The sequence below is a fragment of the Mytilus californianus genome, unplaced genomic scaffold, assembly GCF_021869535.1.
Source record: "Mytilus californianus isolate M0D057914Y unplaced genomic scaffold, xbMytCali1.0.p SCAF_2, whole genome shotgun sequence".
Taxonomy (NCBI): Eukaryota; Metazoa; Mollusca; class Bivalvia; order Mytilida; family Mytilidae; genus Mytilus; species Mytilus californianus.
The window spans coordinates 83,833,317-83,855,927 of NW_026262668.1; the positions used below are offsets into that span (position 1 = coordinate 83,833,317).

General features: G+C 31.3%; 1 protein-coding gene and 1 long non-coding RNA gene across 2 annotated transcripts; one reads left to right on the forward strand and one right to left on the reverse strand.

The window, feature by feature from the left end:
• Positions 1-253: 253 nt before the first annotated feature.
• LOC127730309 (coiled-coil domain-containing protein 12-like) lies at positions 254-9,820 on the forward strand. Its single transcript, XM_052238642.1, has 5 exons — positions 254-462; positions 5,912-5,988; positions 6,888-6,949; positions 7,208-7,319; positions 9,513-9,820. The coding sequence occupies exons 1-5, from the start codon at positions 335-337 to the stop codon at positions 9,602-9,604; spliced, it is 471 nt and encodes a 156-aa protein (XP_052094602.1). The 5' UTR covers positions 254-334; the 3' UTR covers positions 9,605-9,820.
• A 1,509-nt stretch (positions 9,821-11,329) lies between these two features.
• On the reverse strand, positions 11,330-21,568 carry LOC127730310 (uncharacterized). The gene is made up of 3 exons (XR_007995026.1): positions 21,426-21,568; positions 20,256-20,395; positions 11,330-13,856 (listed from the first exon to the last, which is right to left on the reverse strand). It is a non-coding gene; the product is annotated as an uncharacterized LOC127730310 (long non-coding RNA).
• Between the last annotated feature and the right edge of the window lie 1,043 nt (positions 21,569-22,611).

A 22,611-nucleotide genomic window follows, 5' to 3' on the forward strand; every position in this document is an offset into this window, starting at 1 on the left:
CTTTTTTCACCGCATTTAATTTTGCCGTTAATTCGCTTACACAATATTCTATGGATCGTTCAAACTTGAGGATTTTTTTTTTTAGATATAAATCATAGTTGTCAGTAGATCAATTAAAAAATAATAATTACAATCAAATTTTAAATTAAACCTAATAATGAAACACTATCATGTTAAAAAAAAATTTGGTACGAGTTGGTAAAAAAAGGGTACGAGTTGGTTTAGTACGAGTTGACATGTATCCGATATATTTACTTCCGTTTCCGGTCCTTAGGATTTATATATTTATTTCATTTGTTTGCAATGCGTTTTGTTTGTGTTTACTTGAAATAGTATGACAGACGTCGGGTCATTAGCTGAGGCAGCTAGAAAAAGGAAAGAAAGACTAAAAAATCTAAAGGGCAATCAAAATACAACAGAATCTGAAGTTACTGAATCAGAATTATCGGAAAAGTTACCAAAGTACGATGTTTTCCCCGCTTCATAGATTTATCCAAAAACACAAACAAATATCAAAATCACTTAAGAATAACCATTTAACGTACTCTCTATATTGAATTTTTTAAAATTAATTAAACATGAAATACTACGGCGAACTTCTTACCGTCAGTTATCGTCGATGATTGCAAGTTCGTTATGCTTGCAAGTTCGTGACATTTGGTATCCGGTCGTTCTGTCCCCAAACCGATCCGGCCCCAAGTCGATCGGCCCAAAGTCGATCCGTCCCAAGTCGATCCGGCCCAAGTCGATCCGGCCCAAAGTCGATCCGGCCCCATAATAAAATATGAATAAACTATATTGACTTTGGAGGATTTTTAACAGTATAAATTGATTTTGCAAAAAGTATCGATGATGGATGACAACAGATAAGTGAAGTAAGTCAAAGAATTATTTTAAATCGATACGAAACTGAGTGTGATTGTGTCTGTTTGTATAGCAGCTTCAACATATTAATATGAAGTTATTTTCCATGATAACTTTGAATTTTATTTAATTCACACACAGAATAGCAAAATAAATATTTACAGTCCAATGGAACCTATAAAATTTAACTCATCATATAATGACTTGTTTAATCAAATCATTAATCTATAATTGGTTTGTTTATTCAACAATTGTCTGATGATTGTGAACTGAGGTAATGCCACTCGTAATCACTTAATTCAATCAAATCCTGGTTGATTAAAGTTACGTAATCAGCAAGGTCTTTATAGTTTGATCTTTTTTTTGGTGTTATGTGTTATAATAATTAATTGTATTTTTTTTTTCAGGTAACATCAGAGGCTTCTATAACACATGTTTTTTTTTTTTGTAATATCGAATATAGTTAATATATTTAAATACAATATATATAACTTAGTAGTATTTGTCTAAGACAATTCTATTAACTTACTGCTTCTGGTTCAGGTTCAGGTGCTGCTTCTGGTTCAGGTGCTGCCTCTGGCTCGGCTGGCATACACTCGATGCACATGAAGATCACATCTATTTCTTCATTTACCATGCGTCTGTATTCCAGTAGAGATACTCCTATAAAGGAATTACAAAAATAATAAATATCTATCTTTATAATGTAAAATACAAATATATAATACAAATTCATGATGCAAATATCATGAATATATAATACAAATATATGATGCAAATATATAATTCAACTATTTAAACGGATAGCTATAGTACGCTTTACTATTTTCTTTAAAATATTTTATTAATCTAAATACTCAGTTTTGTACAAAAAGTCAAATAAGAATAGATAAAGCAATCTTTATTTAGAATTTATAAGCTTTTTACCATTTTACACCTGAAAACACGCAAATTAATATTCCCAGATTTAAAACAAAACTATATACTTTTTTTTCATATTTATGGTTTAATGATGAAAACAAAGAAAAAAATATTTAAGACTTATATACAAAATTACAGTTTGATTATATTAAAGCAAAAAGTGAAAATAGAAACTTACCGGTATTACAGAGACGGTGTTGCCACTTTGAACATTGCTCACACTGAAGTGCATGCTGCCGAGGTCTAACATGTTGGTCACATACCACACAAGGAAAAGCCATTGTGATATTAAAAGCAAACGCATTCTGTCTCCTCTTTTATAGAAAGGATTCGGCAAATCAAACAAAATTTCTCAATTTGAGAAGTTTTAAGAACTTAAAACAAAAACAAAGTTTGTATGTATCAGCTTGGGGATTGGCTTGTACCATTGTGTATGTAACTATTTGTTATTACACATGATGAAAGACTTGTTAAGATCACAGTCAATTGAAAGAAAATGCTTATTACTGCTGATTAATGTTAATGTCTAAGGCCATTTTTTTTACCGTACACCTTTTACATTATAATAAAATTCATAAACATTTATAAATTACAATTAATATATATCTTTATTTTTATTCCATATAAATATATTTTTTTATTGGGGCTGGATCGACTTTAAATATGGGCCGGATCGACGTTGGGCCGGATCGACGTGGGCCGGATCGACTTGGACCGGATCGACGTGGGGCCGGATCGACATGAAACAATGACATTTTGGGATTTCCACTTTATTTGTGACATCATGCATAAGTATTTATCATCGGCAACGTGCTACTTCAAAAAACCCTTAACCGGATATTTTGCATTGCATTTTTACTAATATCGGCTTGAAAAAAAGAAGTTGTGTATGTTCTTGCATATTATTTGTTTAAATGTCTATTTCCACAATTTTACTCCTATCCTAGAATTTCATGAATTCTTGGGAAAATCCTTTCAGCAATGTTTTGAACATCTCAACAATGAGTCATCATCTATTTTTAGGTTATGTGGCGTTCTTTTTCTTTTTTTAAGGCCAAGGGTATTATTTTTCAAAGTTTGTATTTGAGCGGATTTTTTAAGAGCAGAAAATGATTTGATTTATTTTGATAAAACAAAACCTATGGAATGTTGGCTCGTAAAATAAATTTAATCATATGGTATTGAGTGCAAATTGAATGAAAAAATACTTTGATGCATTAATCACATTGTGACATCGTTGTAGTTATCTTAAATGTGTTTAAATTGTTTAATTCTGGACTTTCTACTTGACCATTGAAAGTCGCGTGTAAAAATTAGAATATTTGTTGTAGGGAGAATACAAAAGTTAGTATGTCCCAATTTCTCTTTTTTTCGAGATATTCATTTGTTATTTGATCTCAAATTTACTATGTAATGCTCAAATACATAATACAATAGGCCTGACCTATATATTGTTGCACATGCGCAAAAGCCAATGTCCAAGACAAAGGTCACGAACTTACAAGCATGTCTACTTATTTTACGGAATCGGGTCACAATACGAAACATAGACAGATTGACCATGTTTTTGAAGCTATTCATCAATAAAGTGTATCAGACTGTTTGCAAATAAGTAAAGAATATTTACATTCACAGTGGATAATAGTTGCTCCTAGGTTGTGATTTTTTTCTTCCGTTTCGAGTAAGGGTAACGAACTTCATATCATCGAGGATACCAGTAACCGTTACTGGCGTAACTTGTCAGTGCCAGTGGCAGATTTATTTTTTTAGGGAGTGTGGTACAATGTATGTAGATAGAGTATGCCCCCCTCCATTGTTTGAAAAATAAATCACTTTTAAAGCATAGAATCATTAAAAAAAAATTTCGCCTTGCTACGCAATACATAATACAAATCCCCCCCCCTTTTAATTAAAAAATATATCATTTATAAAATTGACCAAATTTTTTGTTGCTTTGCTACACTCAGTATTAAACATGAAATACATGGATTACTACTTATCGTCACTTGGATCTTCCCCTGCTTATCATTTAATTCAATAATGAAAGCGTTACACAAAAACAACTGACTGCTGATATCTTCAGACAAATATTTTGACTTCATTTGTAAATATTCTGTTTTATTCAATCCTATTCTGATAGGGAAATGCTGAATTTTCTGTAAACTGAGCATGCTGTAGGGACATGAGGTCCTCGATATGGAAAACCTACTGTCTATACATAATGATCAGAATGGGGGTGTGTTTGGTTCAGTTGACATAAGTTCTTCTCTTCTTGCTACTCAAAAGCAAAATATAACATTAATGTCCTGATTAACTTAAATTCTATCATTTAATGGCAAGATTCAAAAGTGACAGTAAATGGTCATCGTACCTATAAAATTTCACGCAAAAATTGGTATACTAGTAGCCCGTTTTTTCGTTGTTAAAAAGAGAATTAAAGAAGGGTCTATGGTGCTAATAGTAACTTTTGGTAACCCCTTTTAATGTTAAAAGAATATTTCCCCTAAGTGCTCCAATTTAAATTTATTTGTAAGAGAAACTTAATTTCAGATAGTAACTGGTCTTGACCAGTACACAAGAATAAATTACATGTATGCTAAGAATCATAAGGCCTAATAAAAAATATGAGTTTGTGTTTCCACTATTAAACCCTACCTACCCTTATTGATATTGCATACCCTAAAGAATTTAAGAAATTTTTGAACAAGCACTATTAAAGAAAGTGTGTTGCCCCAGTATAAGCCAGTCAAAACTTTTGAAAAAATGAAGTTATTTGCTTACCTACCTAGCCTAACTTATATCAGCGTCATAGCGGAGGCACAGGTATTATTTGATAGGCATGACTGTCGCAACTCTAAAATATTTATTGTACATCAATAATTAGGCTATTTGAATCCATTTTAATATTATTATAAATAAATATTTGATAATGGTAACAAATTAATTATTCGTTTTTCCCTGGGAAATTATATTAATTAGTTGGTCCCAGTTTTACCAAAAATAAATAATTACCCATCAGATATGCTTCTCAATTGACAGTTAAAATTCTTTTTGTCATTCTAACATTTTTAACATATCATTCATTAAAAATGCTGAAATATATTAAAAAAACAGAGTAAATGTGAATATGAAAATAAGAAGATTTGATATGATTGCCAATGAGACAACTCTCCACAAGAGACTAAATGACACAGAAATTAACAACTATAGGTCACTGTACAGCCTTCAACAATGAGCAAAGCCCATACCGCATAGTCAGCTATAAAATGCCCAGAAATGACATATGTAACACAATTCAAACGAGAAAAATAACGGCCTGATTAATGTACAAAATAATGAATGAAAAACAAATATGATACACAGTAAGTCTAACTCAATGTCGTCCATTAACTTTTCTTTTGAAATCTTCTCTGAAAATGCTCAATGTTAGGAGTTGTTTATATCAGACAATTGTAACATAAAAAAAGCTACAGTTCACATTTTAGAATCGTGTAATAAAATCTGTTCATGAATATGTTTTTTCGGGGTTGGCAATTTTTAAACAATCATTTTTTAAACAAAATACTACAGCATTATAGACATAGAATACTGAACAGTCAGTGCATGACTGTTAATAGGGGAGATAATCATTGAATAACATATTACTTCCCTTTGTACAGGATCTGATAAAATTTCCCCATGTGTTTTCAGCCTTTTAAAAAGTTATTGTTTCGAAGAGAAATATTGAAATATATTTGTACACATCTATAAATGGTAAAAAGTTTATTTGTCCAAAAGGAAAATAAAAATTGTCAGTCTTATTATGCTGTTATCATTCCAATTTAACCCAAACAAAAGCATTGAGCAAATGAAGTCAGGTATGACCAATTTGCCTATTTTTTACATTGATAGTCAATTTGATCATTTAATATGTTTAAAGGCCGATTTCATATTCCTCACAAAATCTATAGTATAAATCCAATGTTTGCTTCAATTTAGCCAATTAAAAATGTATATGGTCAGAGCTGAAATAATGGAATATGTAGGTGATATTAAAAGTTAAAACAATTGGTATTCACATACCAATCTTCTACATGTATGTACTTTTATCATGAGTTTGAAACCAGATCTATGTTTACTTTTACAGACCAGTTTTTAGAAGCTATAGACCACATGATGAAAACCTGAAAGAATCATTATTGCCGACAACAAAACCTGAAGATGGTAACAAGTTTGTTCTCTTTATTTAAAGCAAGGATGGAATAAACTGCGCATGCACATACATTAAGTTCTTCCTCATAAATTTGTCTGATGTTTTTCTATAAGAAGTCTAAACATGGAAATAGGAAAAGGAAAGTCCAAATATAATGGAATAAAAATATATTATAGGAGGAAACTGGGCCAGTGGCATACATTATTCTGTGTCAAATTTTTAATTTTCGACAACAGGAAAAAATTCTAATTGACTTTTTAAATACCAGTAATAGTCAACATGACAACATACATGCATGCTATTTATTTAAAAACAGTGAAAAAAAATCAGAAATGTTGTTGAAACCTTTTGGATATGGAACATTATGACTAAAAATAATTCAGGTTTTTACATATGTTCTTAAAAAAATGCTATTTTGTATTATACTTTGCTGATGCTTTTCAAGTTGGTTTTGATATAATGATAAGTTTTACATGTTATTGGACACCATTAACCAAACTGTTTTAATTTGTAACTTAAACTTACAGGAATAAATAGCTTTACGGTCAACAAAATTCCAGTTTTGATTTTAAAAAGTCTTCCTTGGTCAGTTTAGTCATATTTTCAGAAGAATGCCATGCACAATTAAAGATGAGAATTGTAGTAAAAAATATAAAAGACTTTGTATGAGATAATTCAGGGGAAATTAGTTCTGTATATTTATTGATATAATTAATATTCTTTTAATGGTTTTTCTATACTAGGAAAAAACTTCTACATGCCTTTACTTTAAACAGTTGTTGCAGTTCTTTTGACATTTAGGATCATTTATTTTAAAGTAACACAATTGAATGACTGTTTTCAGCACAATACAGTATCCTCAAATGCTCTCAGTATGTCTACACTTGTGTAACCCATTATTATTTTACAGTGACAGTGAAGGTTAAAGATCAGCTTGAAGCTACAAAGATTAAAGATGTTGTTGAGGAAGTGGTATGTACTGAGAAAAAAAAAATGAAATGTCCCATCTTAAATTAGAATTTAAAAATCAATCTTTGTGTTCTGATTTTTTTTATGCCACTCAAATCAAAACAGTTAATAAGGCCAAATAAAATAAAAAGTTGAAGACCCAAAATTCTGAAAGGTTTTTCCAAATACAGCTAAGGTAATCTATTCCTAGGGTAGAAAATCCTTATTGTTTGGAAAAATTCTCTTTCAGTTAGAAATATAATTTATATGTTATTTATGCAGGATTTGATGAATCTGGCACCTAGAAAACCAGACTGGGATCTTAAAAGAGACATTGCAAAGAAGTTAGAAAAATTGGAGAGAAGAACCCAAAGGGCTATTGCTGAACTTATAAGTAAGTCATAAAGAATGTATGTATATGAGAAGAATAATAGAAGATGTGGGTATACATCAATGATGCAAAATCAAGGATACATAAAACAAAAGACATCTAGAAGTCAACATATGGTCTTCAATAATACACAGGTGTCTTCTTGTGTAGTATTTCAGTGGAAATGTTAGGTACGATGAAGTACAACACAGAGAATGAACAAATCAGTGATGTGAAGAACTCCAAAAATGTAGTACAACAAATTTCCAGGATTACAGGTACTTCAGGATAACAAGAAGTCACTTCCATTTCATTGGCATGTGATGGAGAAGTGACTAATTTTAATTTGGTGAGAAAAATTAATGTCGTGATTCAATATGAGACAAATCAGTACTAAATACATATTGATCAAACAAGAAGCTTTAAATGCACTGTAGTATTTTGTCTGCTTATTTTCCTTTTTAACTTGGTTTTGCGGCAAAGAAATCAGATTATTGATATGGGGTAATACAGCAGGCGACTCCAACTGTTTCCATTCAATATCACTTGAAAACATTTCAACCAATGCTTTTCAATATGAATATGATATGTTCCTCGATTGATTAGAAAATGGAACTTTATGTCTATTCCCTGAATTAACTCCAATTTATTCCAAATTTTAATATGTTGTTTCTCATAGCAAAATAGAAGTGAATTTTGGTTTTGATGATTTTCACTTTTACCATTCAGGACCCAGTTGTTCATCTCTTGGTTAAATTTAAACCAAGGGCTAAATATCATATCATCGTTGGTTAAAATTTAACCCTAGGTTATTATCTGTTGTTTAATCCTGTGGTGAGATTTAACCCTTTGTTAAATCCTTGGTTAAATGATTCAGGTTTAACCATGCTTCAAACCTCTGTTAAAATTTTAACCAAGGAATAGTTTTGTCTAAAAGTATGATTCCCTGTTTATTACTAAATTGGAAAGGTCACTTAACGTTTGATACAACATATTCTTTGTTTTCTACGACCATTAGTAATCAAAAACTGATTATTATGTTTTACAGTCCTTCCTCCTTTTTGCATCGAGGTTTACCTCTACCTATCCAACATTTTCAAATCAACATTTTTTTCACCTTATCATCTACTTTATTAAAAAACAAATTGATGCAGCAAAATTAAATATCTTTTAGTAAGATAATGTATTTATCTATAATCAAATAATTTACTAGCAACGCTTCTTTTCACACAAAAGGTGCTCTCTGTTACTTCTGCGTTGTTTTTCTATTTAATGAACTTAAATGCTGAAAAGTGTATTGTTTTTAATAATAAATCATATTTATTGACCAAACAGTTTTTGAATTTCTATGACAGGAGAAAAGTGTTCATAATTCTAATTTTTGATTAAAATGAAAATGAACATTCACCGAAAATTTAACCATGGGTTATGTAACCAAGGGTTAAAAAGAAGTTGAACAACAGAATTTTAACCCTTCTTTACGTAACCCTCAGTTAAAAGATTTAATCCAGGGTTATATTTAACCGATAGAAGAACAACCGGGTCCTGGAGTTACATGTATGACCCTTGATTGTGTTAACAATAAGTTCACGTTAAAAACCTAGTTTGCTGTCAATTTGACAGCATGTTACCCTTCTCCAAAAGAGGGGTATACTGGTTTATTCCAAATGTTCATCCTTCCCATGAAATTTCTATTGCATTTTTTTTCAAGAACTACAAATCAGAGCTTCCTGAAATTTGGTAACAACTGTCATGGGAGCATGCTATACAGTGTGATGCATTTTCATTAACACAACTTCCTGTTTACAAAACTTGTTTATACATGTATTAAATTTTTAAATGTGGGGAGTGGAGAAATATTGTATGTTACTAAATATGGTGGTTGAATCTGTTTCTCTAATGTTTTTAGAAAATATGAAGGCAATCTTTACCTTTCTATTTTATGATCTGCAAATTTTTTTTGTCTCTTTATGTAACCTCATTGGGCATGGTCACCTTTTATGCGACATCACAATAGTGAATTCAGTTGAAATCAAGAAAAGTAGATATCATAATTGAATTCTGTCCAATGAAGAACTGAGGACAAGCAAACCACGCAATGATAATAAAAAATTTATCAAACATTAGGGGTTGGTATGAATTAGCTAAGAACTGGATATATGCCTTTGTATTTAAAATTTGACCAGCAATTCACCAGTAAATTTAATCTCTTTACAGGAGACAGATTACAGAACTCTGATCAGGATCTTGCTCTAGTTGTTAATGCAGGTGAAGCTATTGCTAGAACTGAAGAAGATGAAGATGACTGATGACTTTGGTGAACAGAAAATGATACTTGTTACTGTACTTCATAAATGAAGATAAATAATAAGTGTATTCCAATTAACTGAACAACTGACTGTATCTAAATCAGTTAATGTGTTAATACTGTAAAGATAGACATTTCTTGTGTATGGAAATCCTAAAGATTACTGGGATTTAAAGATGATGAATGGAGAGTAAATAAAATATCAAAATATGAAAAAGTCTTTGAAGTTTATGTACATCTTTCAGCAGGAATGTTCATTTATATTCTTCAATTTTAATTTATTTTAAATACAGAATAGGTTAAAGTATTTTATAAAAACATGGTACCATTCACAGAAAATTGTTTCAGAAATTTATTCTTTAAAATCATGAGGCCATATTTTCCAAAGGTTGCCAACTTCAATCTCATCCAGTTATCATCAAGTGAAAAGTCAAAGCATATGCTATTACATTCCTCTCTACAAAAGAAATAATGGTCACTGTTAAAATAAGAAGATGTGGTACAATTGCCTATGAGACAACTCTCCACCAGAGACCAACTAACGTAGAAGGTTAGCAACTATAGGTCACCATACAGCCTTTAACAATGAGCAAAACCCATACTGCATAGCAAGCTATAAAAGGTCCCGAAATGACAAATGTTAAACAATTCAAATGAGAAAATTTGTCTTAATTACATTTTATATCAACTATAAGAAAACGATTGAATTGGTGTACATGTGTTTTCCTACCAGAATTTTGAGGGTTTTCCTGCTCAGCATTCAATAGTTATTGTGTAAACCTTTTCTACCTCTATGTCATTGTGTGACAAAAGGGTACTGTATGTGTGTCGTTATGGTTAACCTACTTTTGACTTAATGACAGGTACTGAAGGAAAACCACCACTTTTTAAAACTCAAAAAGTTGCAAATATTACACTTTTTATATTTTACCAAACCTTTTTATTGAAGGGATGTTGGGAGACTCCTTAATTTAAACTGAATTTCTCTAATTAAATGTTGCCTTTAAGGGAACTCAATGCTCACCTATCATTCATTTTTTTGTGATTTTGCCTAATATCTTAAAAACTATATTAGATAGATAGAAAGTTTAAATAGCAAAACTGATCAGCAAGACAAGATCAACAAATAAGTCAAGTGACCGAAATTGTTAGTCGACTCCTTATTGAAGTTATTGCTCTTTCATGATGACTTTCCCATTTTTGCCTATTATTTTGAAAACTGTAATAGATAGATAGAAACTTTAAATAGCACAAATGATCAGCAAGACAAGATCCACAAATAAGCCATAATGCTGTAATTGTCAGTTGACTCATTATTGGAGTTATTGCCCTTTGATGATAATTTTTAGTCCCCTACCGACGAAGTCGAAGGGGACTTTAGGTTTGCACTCTCTCCATCTGTCCATCCGTCAGTTCAGCAAATCAGCTTTCCACACTTTTTTTCTTCGTTCTTGAAGATATTGATTTGATATTTGGTATATAGTTTTATCATAACAAGTTATAGATCAAGTTCGAATTTTGTTCCGGTCTGATGATTTAGTCCAGAGTTATGGACCATATCTAATGTTAGAGTACTATGTTAAACCATATTTCTGTACAAAGGGAGATAACTCATTTTTTAAAAGGCATTCTTTGTTAAATTATTTGAAGAATTTTTTGGCAGGTTTGTTTGTTATTTAGTATAAACTAATTTTGTGAAAGCTATAGATATAAAAAAAAATTATGATAATAATCTATTTTTATTAATGTATATATTTCAATACATTACATTGTGTAGATAAAAGTTGTTGACATTTTATAGATAAGTTACAAATCTATATTAGTTTGTAACAAATGAAAGAAAAAATATTTGGAACTATTAATTATATTTGATTATAATTTGAAAATAGATATACACTGTATTACATCATATCTAATTTTAGAGAACTATTAATCATATCTAATGTTTTTTTTCACTCATATAATCAGTTTTCCACACTGTTTTTAGTCATGCTTGTAGATATTGACATGATATTTACTTTTTGTTTACACCATGAAAAGTTATAGAACAAGTTAGCATTTTGTTCCAGTAAAATGAATTTTTACCCAGTAGGGGACTATGTATTGCCATGCAGTACTCTCAGAATGCTTGTTAAAAATCTTTTGCATTTTCTGCCTATTATCTTGAAAACTAAAATAATTAAATGGAAACTTTTAAAAGGAAAAATGATCAGCAGGATAAGATCTACAAATACATGAACATGACTGAAATTATCTGTTAACTCTTAATAGAGTTATTCCACTTTAATGATGATTTTTACTAAAAAGTGTCCATTGTTGAATATGCAGGTGAGCGACACAGGTTCTTAAGAGCCTCTACATTATTTTAACCTCACTATACTATTACTGATGATTTGTTCAGTCTTACTAATTAACAATGCCCACATAATTAGTATAAAGACTTTTAGAAAACAAATAAATCTATAAAAAAGAGAGTTAATTCTATTCATTCAGGGTTTCAACCCAATTTTATGGAGGTTATGTGGTTATTTGAAATTGCATGACTGTTTGTTGTAAACAGGGCTTTGAAATGAGTTGTTTTCATTCCATTTGAAATTCATCAGGTATAAGTAAATGCTATTATTTTGATTTTTGGAATCTGTTGTAGTTCAGTGTATACGTGTTTGTAATTTTATTGTGTAATATGAAATTTAAGGCCAACAAATGTATAGCATTTGGTCCTCTGAAACATTAACAACAAGATCTGAATATGATATTATATTTAACAGCTCCTTGGTATATATATATATAATATTGAATTGTAATATATAGTTTTCAGACCCACCTATTTATAGAACAGATCATTGGAAGAGAAATATGACAAAAATAATTAACAATTTTATTTTGATATGGTAAAATACAATACAGTTCATAAAATGTATATGGCACTTTAGACAACATTTCATTAGAAATTAAACTCAAAGTTGATATGTTTACATTAATTTAAAACCATTTTTTACATAAATATATATTTTTTAAATCAAATGATGTAAGTGTAGCTTTAAAAATATATATGCAAGTCCCTGTTTGATAAGAAGTAGCATACAGTATTAAATTGGGCATATTGCTAATGCGTTCAGTAAATGTTTAACCTAACAGCAGCTGGTTGAATTTTATCAAATTTATATGATTTATAGTCCAACATTCACTAAAGAGTACTCTAATGTCCTTTAATAAGTAGGTATGTTTTATTGATAGACTCATTCAATCAGCTTTGTTTCAGAAAATGATATCTTTACCTGACTTTGATTAGTTTATTGGATTGAATATTGATCTGGAATATAGATATCCTAATTGATTTTGTGCTAGTGCATTTGTTTTAGTGTTCAGGAATCTTGACACAACTTAGAATGCAAGGGGTATTATATTATTTCTGAAATAGAGTAATGATTGAAAAATAAAGCCTCTTAAGATCCAGAATCCATAAGTAAATTTGTTTATGATAGATATGGGGATAAAATAAAATGCCATTCTTTAAAAAAAAGTGCTCATAGGGATTAGCTTTATCTGTATACTTTGATTATTTAAGATTTACTGGTAAGTAATTTCATAAAAATATTTTTGATTAAACCAGAATAAAAAAAATATCACAACCAACAATGAGAAAAAACAATTAAACCTATAATTAACATCAAGAAATAAAATTTATGTATACTGTTACAACACTCACATAATACCTGCAGTTGTTCCATGTAGGGTCATGTAGTGATAAACACAAAGACCTTTGATACATTATACGGAGTACATTATATTGTTTCCTATCTAATTCTACAAACAGATATGTATAATCAATATATGATATACAGAAGTGAGACAGCAACCAAACAACACATTAAAAGTAAAAATACCTATAGAAGTGCTATTATGTGAATTTTTCTTTGAATTCACCACTGATTAAAAACATTTATTATAGTAAAAAGTTAAAACACCAGAAAGTTTACAGTAGAAAAAATGGTAAAACTAAATAAGTAAGTTCCACTTCTAAATATACCATCTGCTGCCATATTTGTAATATTGTAGGTAAGATGAACAGGTAAAAATTCAGATGACAATGGCATGCTGTTACATTTGTTGTTGGCATTGCAGCAGATGAAACAGTCTATGTCAGACATAGGATCGCAATGATTGTCACAATATCCATGTTCTAATACACATTTCCTAGTCACACTTGAAAGGTAATGATTGTCCAACTCGGTTCTGAACATCACTTTTGTCTGTAAAAGAGACAAATATTTAGCTACATAACATAATAAAACTGTCCATTTCATAAAAAGCACCAAGCAAACCAAGTATAGTGATTACTATAACAAATACGACATGAAATCGGTCAAGCCAGAGACATATATACACACATGTGTATATATGTCTCTGGTCAAGCTAAGTCAATATTTCCCCATTAGTAGACTTTTATTCGGTTACACTAGCTGACATTCTATACATATTAAGAAAACATAATTTTACAGTTTTTTTTTAAGATAAACATAAAATTCATAATTTCTTGTGATGTTTTAATATATTTCTTAAGGATGTATTCTTCTGACGTTTCAGTCTCGTTGAAATCTCGTTCTGGAATTATTTCCAAAACATGTGATACAAGTGGAAAATATCAATGAATTTAAGAAATGTTATAATCAAACTTAACTCTGTGAAAAAAAATGTGTATTTACAATAAGTAGTTTTTGATTAATAAATTTCTTAAATTTTATTACCAATCAAGTCAGTCTTTTTAGCCAAAATTTTGAGAAAATGTGTAAGGGGTACAAGAAATGATTTTACCAGAAACATGTACATCCCGTATCACTCTTTTCTTTTCAAATTTCTTAGATATGTCTTTTTTCAATCATTTATAACAAAGAAGTTGAAATTTTATGCATTTTGTTCTTAAAACAGAGAAAAATCACAAATTTACAAAATTGACAGCATGGTAAATTTGACACGAAAAAGCATCAAAATATGATAAAACTTTCTTATATTAACACCTACCTATAGTTTTTATACGACCGCAAAAATTGAAAATTTTTTGGTCGTATATTGGTATGACGTTGGCGTCGTCGTCGTCGTCGTCGTCGTCTGGCGTCGTCCGGCGTCGTCCGAAGACACATTGGTTTTCGCACTCTAACTTTAGTTTAAGTGAATGGATCTCCATGAAATTTTACCATAAGGTTCAATACCACGAAAGGAAGGTTGGGATTGATTTTGGGGGTTATGGTACCAACAGTTAAGGAATTAGGGGCCAAAAAGGGGCCAAAAATAAGCATTTTTGTAACTTCCAGACAATAACTTGTGTGTAAGTGTATGGATCTCTCTGACATTGTACCACAAGGTTCCATATCCCAAAGGGAAGGCTGTAATTGATTTTGGGGGTAATTGCCTCAAAATTTTAGGAATTAGGGGCCAAAAAAGGGGCAAAAAACAAGCATTTTTCTAGTTTCATGACATTAACTTGTGTGTAAGTGTTTGGATATTTCTGAAATTGTACTACAAGGTTCCATATCACAAAGGGAAAGCTGGAATTGAGTTTGTGGGTAATTGCCCGAAACGTTTAGGAAAAGGGGGCCAAAAAGGGGCCAAAAATAAGCATTTTTCTAGTTTCCAGACAATAACTTGTGTTCAAGTGTATGGATCTCTCTGAAATTGTACTGCAAGGTACCATACCACAAAGGGAAGGCTGGGATTGAGTTTGGGGGTGATGAATCATAAGGGGGTTCAAAAAATTTGGGGGGGGGGATTTTTTTTTTTTCTTTTTTTTTCTTCTTTTCCTTTTTTTTTTCTTTTAAAATTTTCCATTTTAAGTTGGTTATTTCTGATTAATATTTAAAAGCAAATAATAATGATATGGTAGGAGATACACACCAAACAGGATGTGTAAATTATTATATAATAAGTATTGTGCAATAGCAAGAAATTTTCAATTGCACAGTATTGCACAATTGCAAGAAATCTTCAATTGCACAGTATTGCGCAATAGCAAGAAATCTTCAATTGCACAGTATTGCACAATAGCAAGAAATATCCAATAGCACAATATTGCGCAATAGCAAGAAATTGTCAATTGTACAGTATTGCACAATAGCAAGAAATATTCAATTGCACAGTATAAATTGCTTATTTCTTGATCAATTTCAATGGGGTTTTATTCTTGAATTCTTGGGGTTCTTTAATATGCTGAATCTAACCAAGTATTAAGTTTTTGGATTTTGGGCCCCGTTTTTAAATTGGTCCACATTGAGGTCCAAAGGGTCCAAAATTTAACTTTGTTTGATTTCATCAAAAATTGAATAATTGGGGTTCTTTGATATGCCGAATCTAACCGTGTATTTAGATTCTTAATTTTTGGTTCCGTTTTCAAATTGGTCTACATTAGGGTCAAAAGGGTCCAAAATTAAACTTTGTTTGATTTTAACAAAAATTGAATTCTGAGGGTTCTTTGATATGCTGAATCTAAACATGTATTTAGATTTTTGATTATGGGCCCAGTTTTCAAGTTGGTCCAAATCGGGGTCCAAAATTAAACTTTGTTTGATTTCAACAAAAATTGAATATATGGGGTTCTTTGATATGCTGAATCTAACCATGTATTTAGATTTTTGATTTTTGGGCCCCGTTATCAACTTTGTCCACATTGAGGTCAAAAGGGTCCAAAATTAAACTTTGTTTGATTTCATCAAAAATTGAATTCTTGGGGTTCTTTGATATGCTGAATCTAACCATGTATTTAGATTTTTTATTTGTGGACCCGCTATCAAATTGGTTCATATTGAGGTCAAAAGGGTCCAAAATTAAACTTTGTTTGATTTCATCAAAAATTGAATTATTGGGGTTCTTTGATATGCCAAATCTAACCGTGTATTTAGATTTTTAATTTTGGGTCCCGTTTTAAATTGGTCTACATTAAGGTCCATAGGGTCCAAAATTAAATTTAGTTTGATTTTAACAAAAAATGAATTCTTGGGGTTCTTTGATATGCTGAATCTAAACATGTGTTTAGATTTTTGATTATGGGCCCAGTTTTCAAGTTGGTCCAAGTTGGGGTCTAAAATTAAACTTTGTTTGATTTCAACAAAAATTGAATATATGGGGTTCTTTGATATGCTGAATCTAAACATGTATTTAGATTTTAGATTTTTGGCCCAGTTTTCAAGTTGGTCCAAATTGGGGTCCAAAATTAAACTTTGTTTGATTTCAACAAAAATTGAATATATGGGGTTCTTTGATATGCTGAATCTTACCATGTATTTAGATTTTTTATTTGTGGGCCCGCTATCAAATTGGTTCATATTGAGGTCAAAAGGGTCCAAAATTAAACTTTGTTTGATTTCATCAAAAATTTAATTATTGGGGTTCTTTGATATGCCAAATCTAACCGTGTATTTAGATTTTTAATTTTGGGTCCCGTTTTTTAAATTGGTCTACATTAAGGTCCAAAGGGTCCAAAATTAAACTTAGTTTGATTTTAACAAAAATTGAATTTTTGGGGTTCTTTGATATGCTGAATCTAAACATGTGTTTAGATTTTTGATTATGGGACCAGTTTTCAAGTTGGTCCAAGTTGGGGTCCAAAATTAAACTTTGTTTGATTTCAACAAAAATTGAATATATGGGGTTCTTTGATATGCTGAATCTAAACATGTATTTAGATTTTAGATTTTTGGCCCAGTTTTCAAGTTGGTCCAAATTGGGGTCCAAAATTAAACTTTGTTTGATTTCAACAAAAATTGAATATATGGGGTTCTTTGATATGCTGAATCTTACCATGTATTTAGATTTTTTATTTTGTGGGCCCGCTATCAAATTGGTTCATATTGAGGTCAAAAGGGTCCAAAATTAAACTTTGTTTGATTTCATCAAAAATTGAATTATTGGGGTTCTTTGATATGCCAAATCTAACCGTGTTTTTAGATTTTTAATTTTGGGTCCCGTTTTTTAAATTGGTCTACATTAAGGTCCAAAGGGTCCAAAATTAAACTTAGTTTGATTTTAACAAAAATTGAATTCTTGGGGTACTTTGATATGCTGAATCTAAACATGTGTTTAGATTTTTGATTATGGGCCCAGTTTTCAAGTTTGTCCAAGTTGGGGTCCAAAATTAAACTTTGTTTGATTTCAACAAAAATTGAATATATGGGGTTCTTTGATATGCTGAATCTAACCATGTATCTTGATTTTGGACATTGGACCATAATAGGTAAATTAGAAAAATTGAAGTTCTTAGACCACATTCTTTCTGTGTCAGAAACCTATGCTGTGTCAAATATTTAATCACAATCCAAATTCAGAGCTGTATCAAGCTTGAATGTTGTGTCCATACTTGCCCCAACTGTTCAGGGTTCGACCTCTGCGGTCGTATCAAGCTGCGCCCAGCGAAGCATTTTATTTTAAGTTAAATTTATTCAGATTGGTCCACATCATCTATATTGAAAGTATGAACAAAAGTTTAATTGTGGAACTGTGATTTTTTTTTCACGATAATAGCCTAAAAATGGGTAAAAATTGATGAAAAATGGGAAAATCATCAAAATTTGGTACTTTCAAAGGGCCGTTGCAAAAAAAAGAAGTACACCACCATATGATTTTTTTTCACGAATTATTTTTTTACAGTCATATAAACCCAAAAATCAGGTTAAGAAAAAAAGTTTAATTCTAGAAATTTTTGGCTCCTCGGAGGTGTACATCCTTAACGTTTATAGAGACAACAAATAATATTTACAACTGTTGTAAATCAAAGATCTTTGGGTCTTGTACGAATATACAATTCACATAAAAATAGAATTGTTTGTTATTTGGAGAGACCTGCTAAATTTCACTATATTCATTGAAAAAATAAGAACGAATTGCCCAAATTCAACAGCAAGAGGGATTTTAAAATCTGAATAATATTTTGTTTGGGAAATAAAAAAATAGAGCCATTTGCGTTTTTAATGTTATATCATGTGACCCGCTTTGGTTTAAAACCAAATATTTGGACAATTGGCGTATGCTGCTTCCGTATGCTATTTGCACGTGGCATCTATGAGTGAGAGCAAAGGCTCTGAGTAGGAAAATGTGTTGTTTAGGGTGACATGTCTTCATGCGGACTTACACTGTGAACTAGCACAATCCGACACGGCGTGTAGGTCTAGAGCAAAGCAGGATCCATTTGCACATACCAATTACATTTTCTCATGCTGATATGCATGTTATATTTTCCCCTGGACGTTAAAAAAAATCCATTTTTATGTATGTATTTATATATATCAGAAACAGGTCATTTAAAAGACCTCATTTAACTGTTCAGTGCACAATGTAGAAATGCAATATCTGCAACAACAAAAATGGTCCCGTTGTCAAAATATATTTAACTTTATATTAAAGACGCTTGGAACCAGAAAGCCGAAGAAGATAATAACAATTTAATACTGAAAAATCATCAAAATTTACGATACTTGAAATCCTTGGCCAAAAACATATATACCTGTTCAAAATCTACGGACAAACTACGCCACCTTTTCAAAGATTTTAGTATCTTTTATACCAGCAGTACCTGTCGCTCTACGCTGGTTTCGATGATATCAGCAAAAAAAACATAACATACTACCAATTTATAAGCAGCTGAGACTACGTTATAGTAGTCTCAGTAAGCAGCAATATCGGCTCTAAATACTTTTCAGAGATAACTATAACACACCGTGTGTATAGGTCAAATCAAAACGCCTGAAAACGAGCGGTCAAACGCTTATTCAATGTTGATATATATATATATATATATATATATATATATAAACAAGTCTAAATTGAAAACAACGTTCAAACCTATGATTGCGCTGGATAAAAACCGCAATTTTTATACGTGTGCATGCAAAAACAAATTTCTTGTTAGAGGGGTCTAAATACAGCACAAACAACATTTTCCAAAAGACCAACAAAGTGAAAAAAGTATATTTTAACAAAACGCATTTGACTAACAGGTCGAACAACAAATGTTCTTAAACCCTGCTGACTGCCATTGGCGATTGCCAAATAAACGGATCACAAGGTGTAATAAATGGATCTTAATTAAAAATTTAATACCAAACAGAAAACAATATACTTGCGGCAAAGATGGTATACCGCAAACAAAGGTGCAAAGATTTTTGTACACCATATCCGGATTTCGACAATTAATGTCTCTTCAGTGATGTTAGGAATCGAAACAGTATATAGGATTACTATTTATATCATATTGTATTTAAACCGAGAGAGAATAAAAACGAGAATTGAATACATGTGGATTGTCTTCATACACAATTAACTAAAAGGCCATAGAAATAGTCCTAAATTGAAATTCCTCTCATTAATCTTGAGAAGCATTGTGCTGTGCAATAGTCTTCATACAAAATTAACTAAAAGGCCATAGAAATAGTCCTAAATTGAAATTCCTCTCATTAATCTTGAGAAGCATTGTGCTGTGCAATAGTACATAAATAAACTATTACTGTGTCTATAAAAACGAACAGAGAAAAGACGCGTGTTCTATTCTAGTTAAAGGAAAATAACCTTAACGTTTAAGCAGCTGTTCCCTTACTAAAGCACTTAGTCTTTATCCTACAGCTACTCTAACTTTAGATAGCAGGGTTAATAGTATACGGAGTTTTTACCTCACAGATGTAGTTTTCGTTTCCAACTGTTTGTTCACATCGCGTAGAGTTTTCTCTGAAAGGTGCAGATACACATCCAGTTTCCGTTGTTTCCCCCGCAGCCCATTCACATGATATGCATTCTAGGCCTGATGACTCTCCTAAAAGATGTATTGCATATTAGATGGTCATGGGAGTAAAATGTGTTTCATCTGATTTTTGTGTCCTTTTAATGGTTTTTACATTGATGAATGCTACACTCGTGTATATTGTCGTTGTCGCAGAAATAAATTGATTGATTGATTGATGTTTTCTTTATGTCGCATCAGCACAAAAAGGCTATACCGCGGTGACGTAGAAATAACTACTGCATGGACCACTTTAAATATTTAACTATATAAACTAAAGTTATGTTAAAGGATCGTGGAAAACTAAAAGTATAGTACAAAGGCTAATAATAAATTTTCAAATTGATGTGCATAGACATTATTATATATAATTAATACATTGTAATATATGTCTCTGGTGTGCAGAATGTTAAATTTGAGCGGAGTTTATGATTTGGTTACAGGAAGACAACTAACGTGGATTTCAATCTCTATTATTTAAAAAAAACCTGCATAGTTCCGTTTCAAGGCAAATGGAATTAACAGTATTTTATCGTTAGTGTGACATCCATTATTAATGAAAGCCTTATCGATTTTCTATCGCTCCTAGTTGACACCTAATACCGATACACGAGTATGCTTAGACAGATTCAGACTAACAAAGGAGTGATATAGGGGAAAATAAACGGGCACGTATTCATTAATTTTAATAAATATCTATATATTTTTTTTCGACAGAAATAAAATAGCACAGAGAACAAAATTACAGATTCCAAGCAAACAATCGTTATCATTGAAAAACCCCAAGTGATGAACTTAAGTTTTTTTTCCTGTAATAAATATATATACGTATATAAATATATGTATTACATATGTATATAAATATATATATTTTTTTTCTTTTCAGTTTGTTTATACAAACTACATATGTAGTGGTTTTTCTTGCAGAAGTGACCCAGATGCCAATGGCTTTGAAAAATCTGTATTCTTTCCGCCATTAGATAAAGGAATATTTTTTTCTGAAGGATCGATAACGCACTAATGACCATGCAGAGAAGATAAATCACAAGAAAAATATCCTTACCGAATAAAAATGTGACTATTGATAAAACTGTCCCTGAGTATAACAATGATAATTCCATTTTAGATTTCTACATATCAAAGGTCATATTGCATTTTAAAGCTCTGCTATGTTGCCGTTTTCAGTAAACTGTTTGCAACTGTTAAGGGAATACATCGATTACGAAAAAAGAAGCGTTCCGAAGCATTTTGCGGGAAAGGGAGAGGTAATTATGCCTACAAAATCAACTTCTGTACTTCAGCTCACATTCGTTGTGGTCTTTTTCATATTAAATTTAGTTTGTAACGGTCGTGGTCTTTTACATTTTTATTATAAACAGTCTTTGAAAATTTCACAAAAATGTATAGATCTGTATTTACAGAATAAAGAACAACAGACAAATACAAAAAAAGAAAGAAAAAAAGAAAGAAAAAAAGAAATATGGGCAAAAAATAAAAAAGACCCCGACAAATGTAAAACAATTCAAAGGAGAAAACTAACGACCTAATTTATGTACAAAATAATCAACGAACATATGATGTACAGCAACAAACGACAACCAATGAATTACTGGCTCCCGACTTGGGACATGCACTTACAGAATGTGGCGGGGTTAAACATATTAGCGGGCGTCCAACATTCCCCCTAAATTTGGGACAGTGTACAAAACAAAAGACGAAAACCAAATTTGATGAACAGAAACAAATAACCACTCATTTACAGGCTCCTGACTTGGGGTAGGCATATATATATATATATAGAATGTGGCGGGGTTAATATAAAGATAAGGAGATGTGGTATGATTGCTAGTGAGACAAGTATCCATCAGAGTTCAAATGAGGTGGATATAAGCAAACATGTTTGCGGGCGCCCAACCCCCCCCCCCCTTCCCCCGCTAACCTGGCACAGTGGTGCGACAGCACAACATAAGAACAAACTATAAAAATCAGTTGAAAAGGGCTTAACCCGTCAGATCGATACAAAGCAAAAACAACTTATAAAAGCACAAAAGACACAAATAATATTGAGAATGGAAACGGGGAATGTGTCAAAGCGACAACAACCCGACCAAAGAGCAGAAAATAGCCCAAAGGCCACCAATGGGTCTTCAACACAGCGAGAGGAGGCGGGCTTCAGCTGGCCCCTAAACAATGAAGTGTAGATCTGAGAGTTCTCGCAGTTACTGGAAGCTAGTTCAAGGCCAATAACA

What these genes read in the sequence shown, in the direction of transcription:
- LOC127730309 (XM_052238642.1), top strand. Translation starts at nt 335, where the DNA reads ATGACAGACGTCGGGTCATTAGCTGAGGCAGCTAGAAAAAGGAAAGAA. An exon ending in GACAACAAAACCTGAAGATG is followed by an intron (nt 5,989 to 6,887) that starts GTAACAAGTTTG and finishes ATTATTTTACAG; the next exon opens with TGACAGTGAAGGTTAAAGAT. An exon ending in GGCTATTGCTGAACTTATAA is followed by an intron (nt 7,320 to 9,512) that starts GTAAGTCATAAA and finishes ATCTCTTTACAG; the next exon opens with GAGACAGATTACAGAACTCT.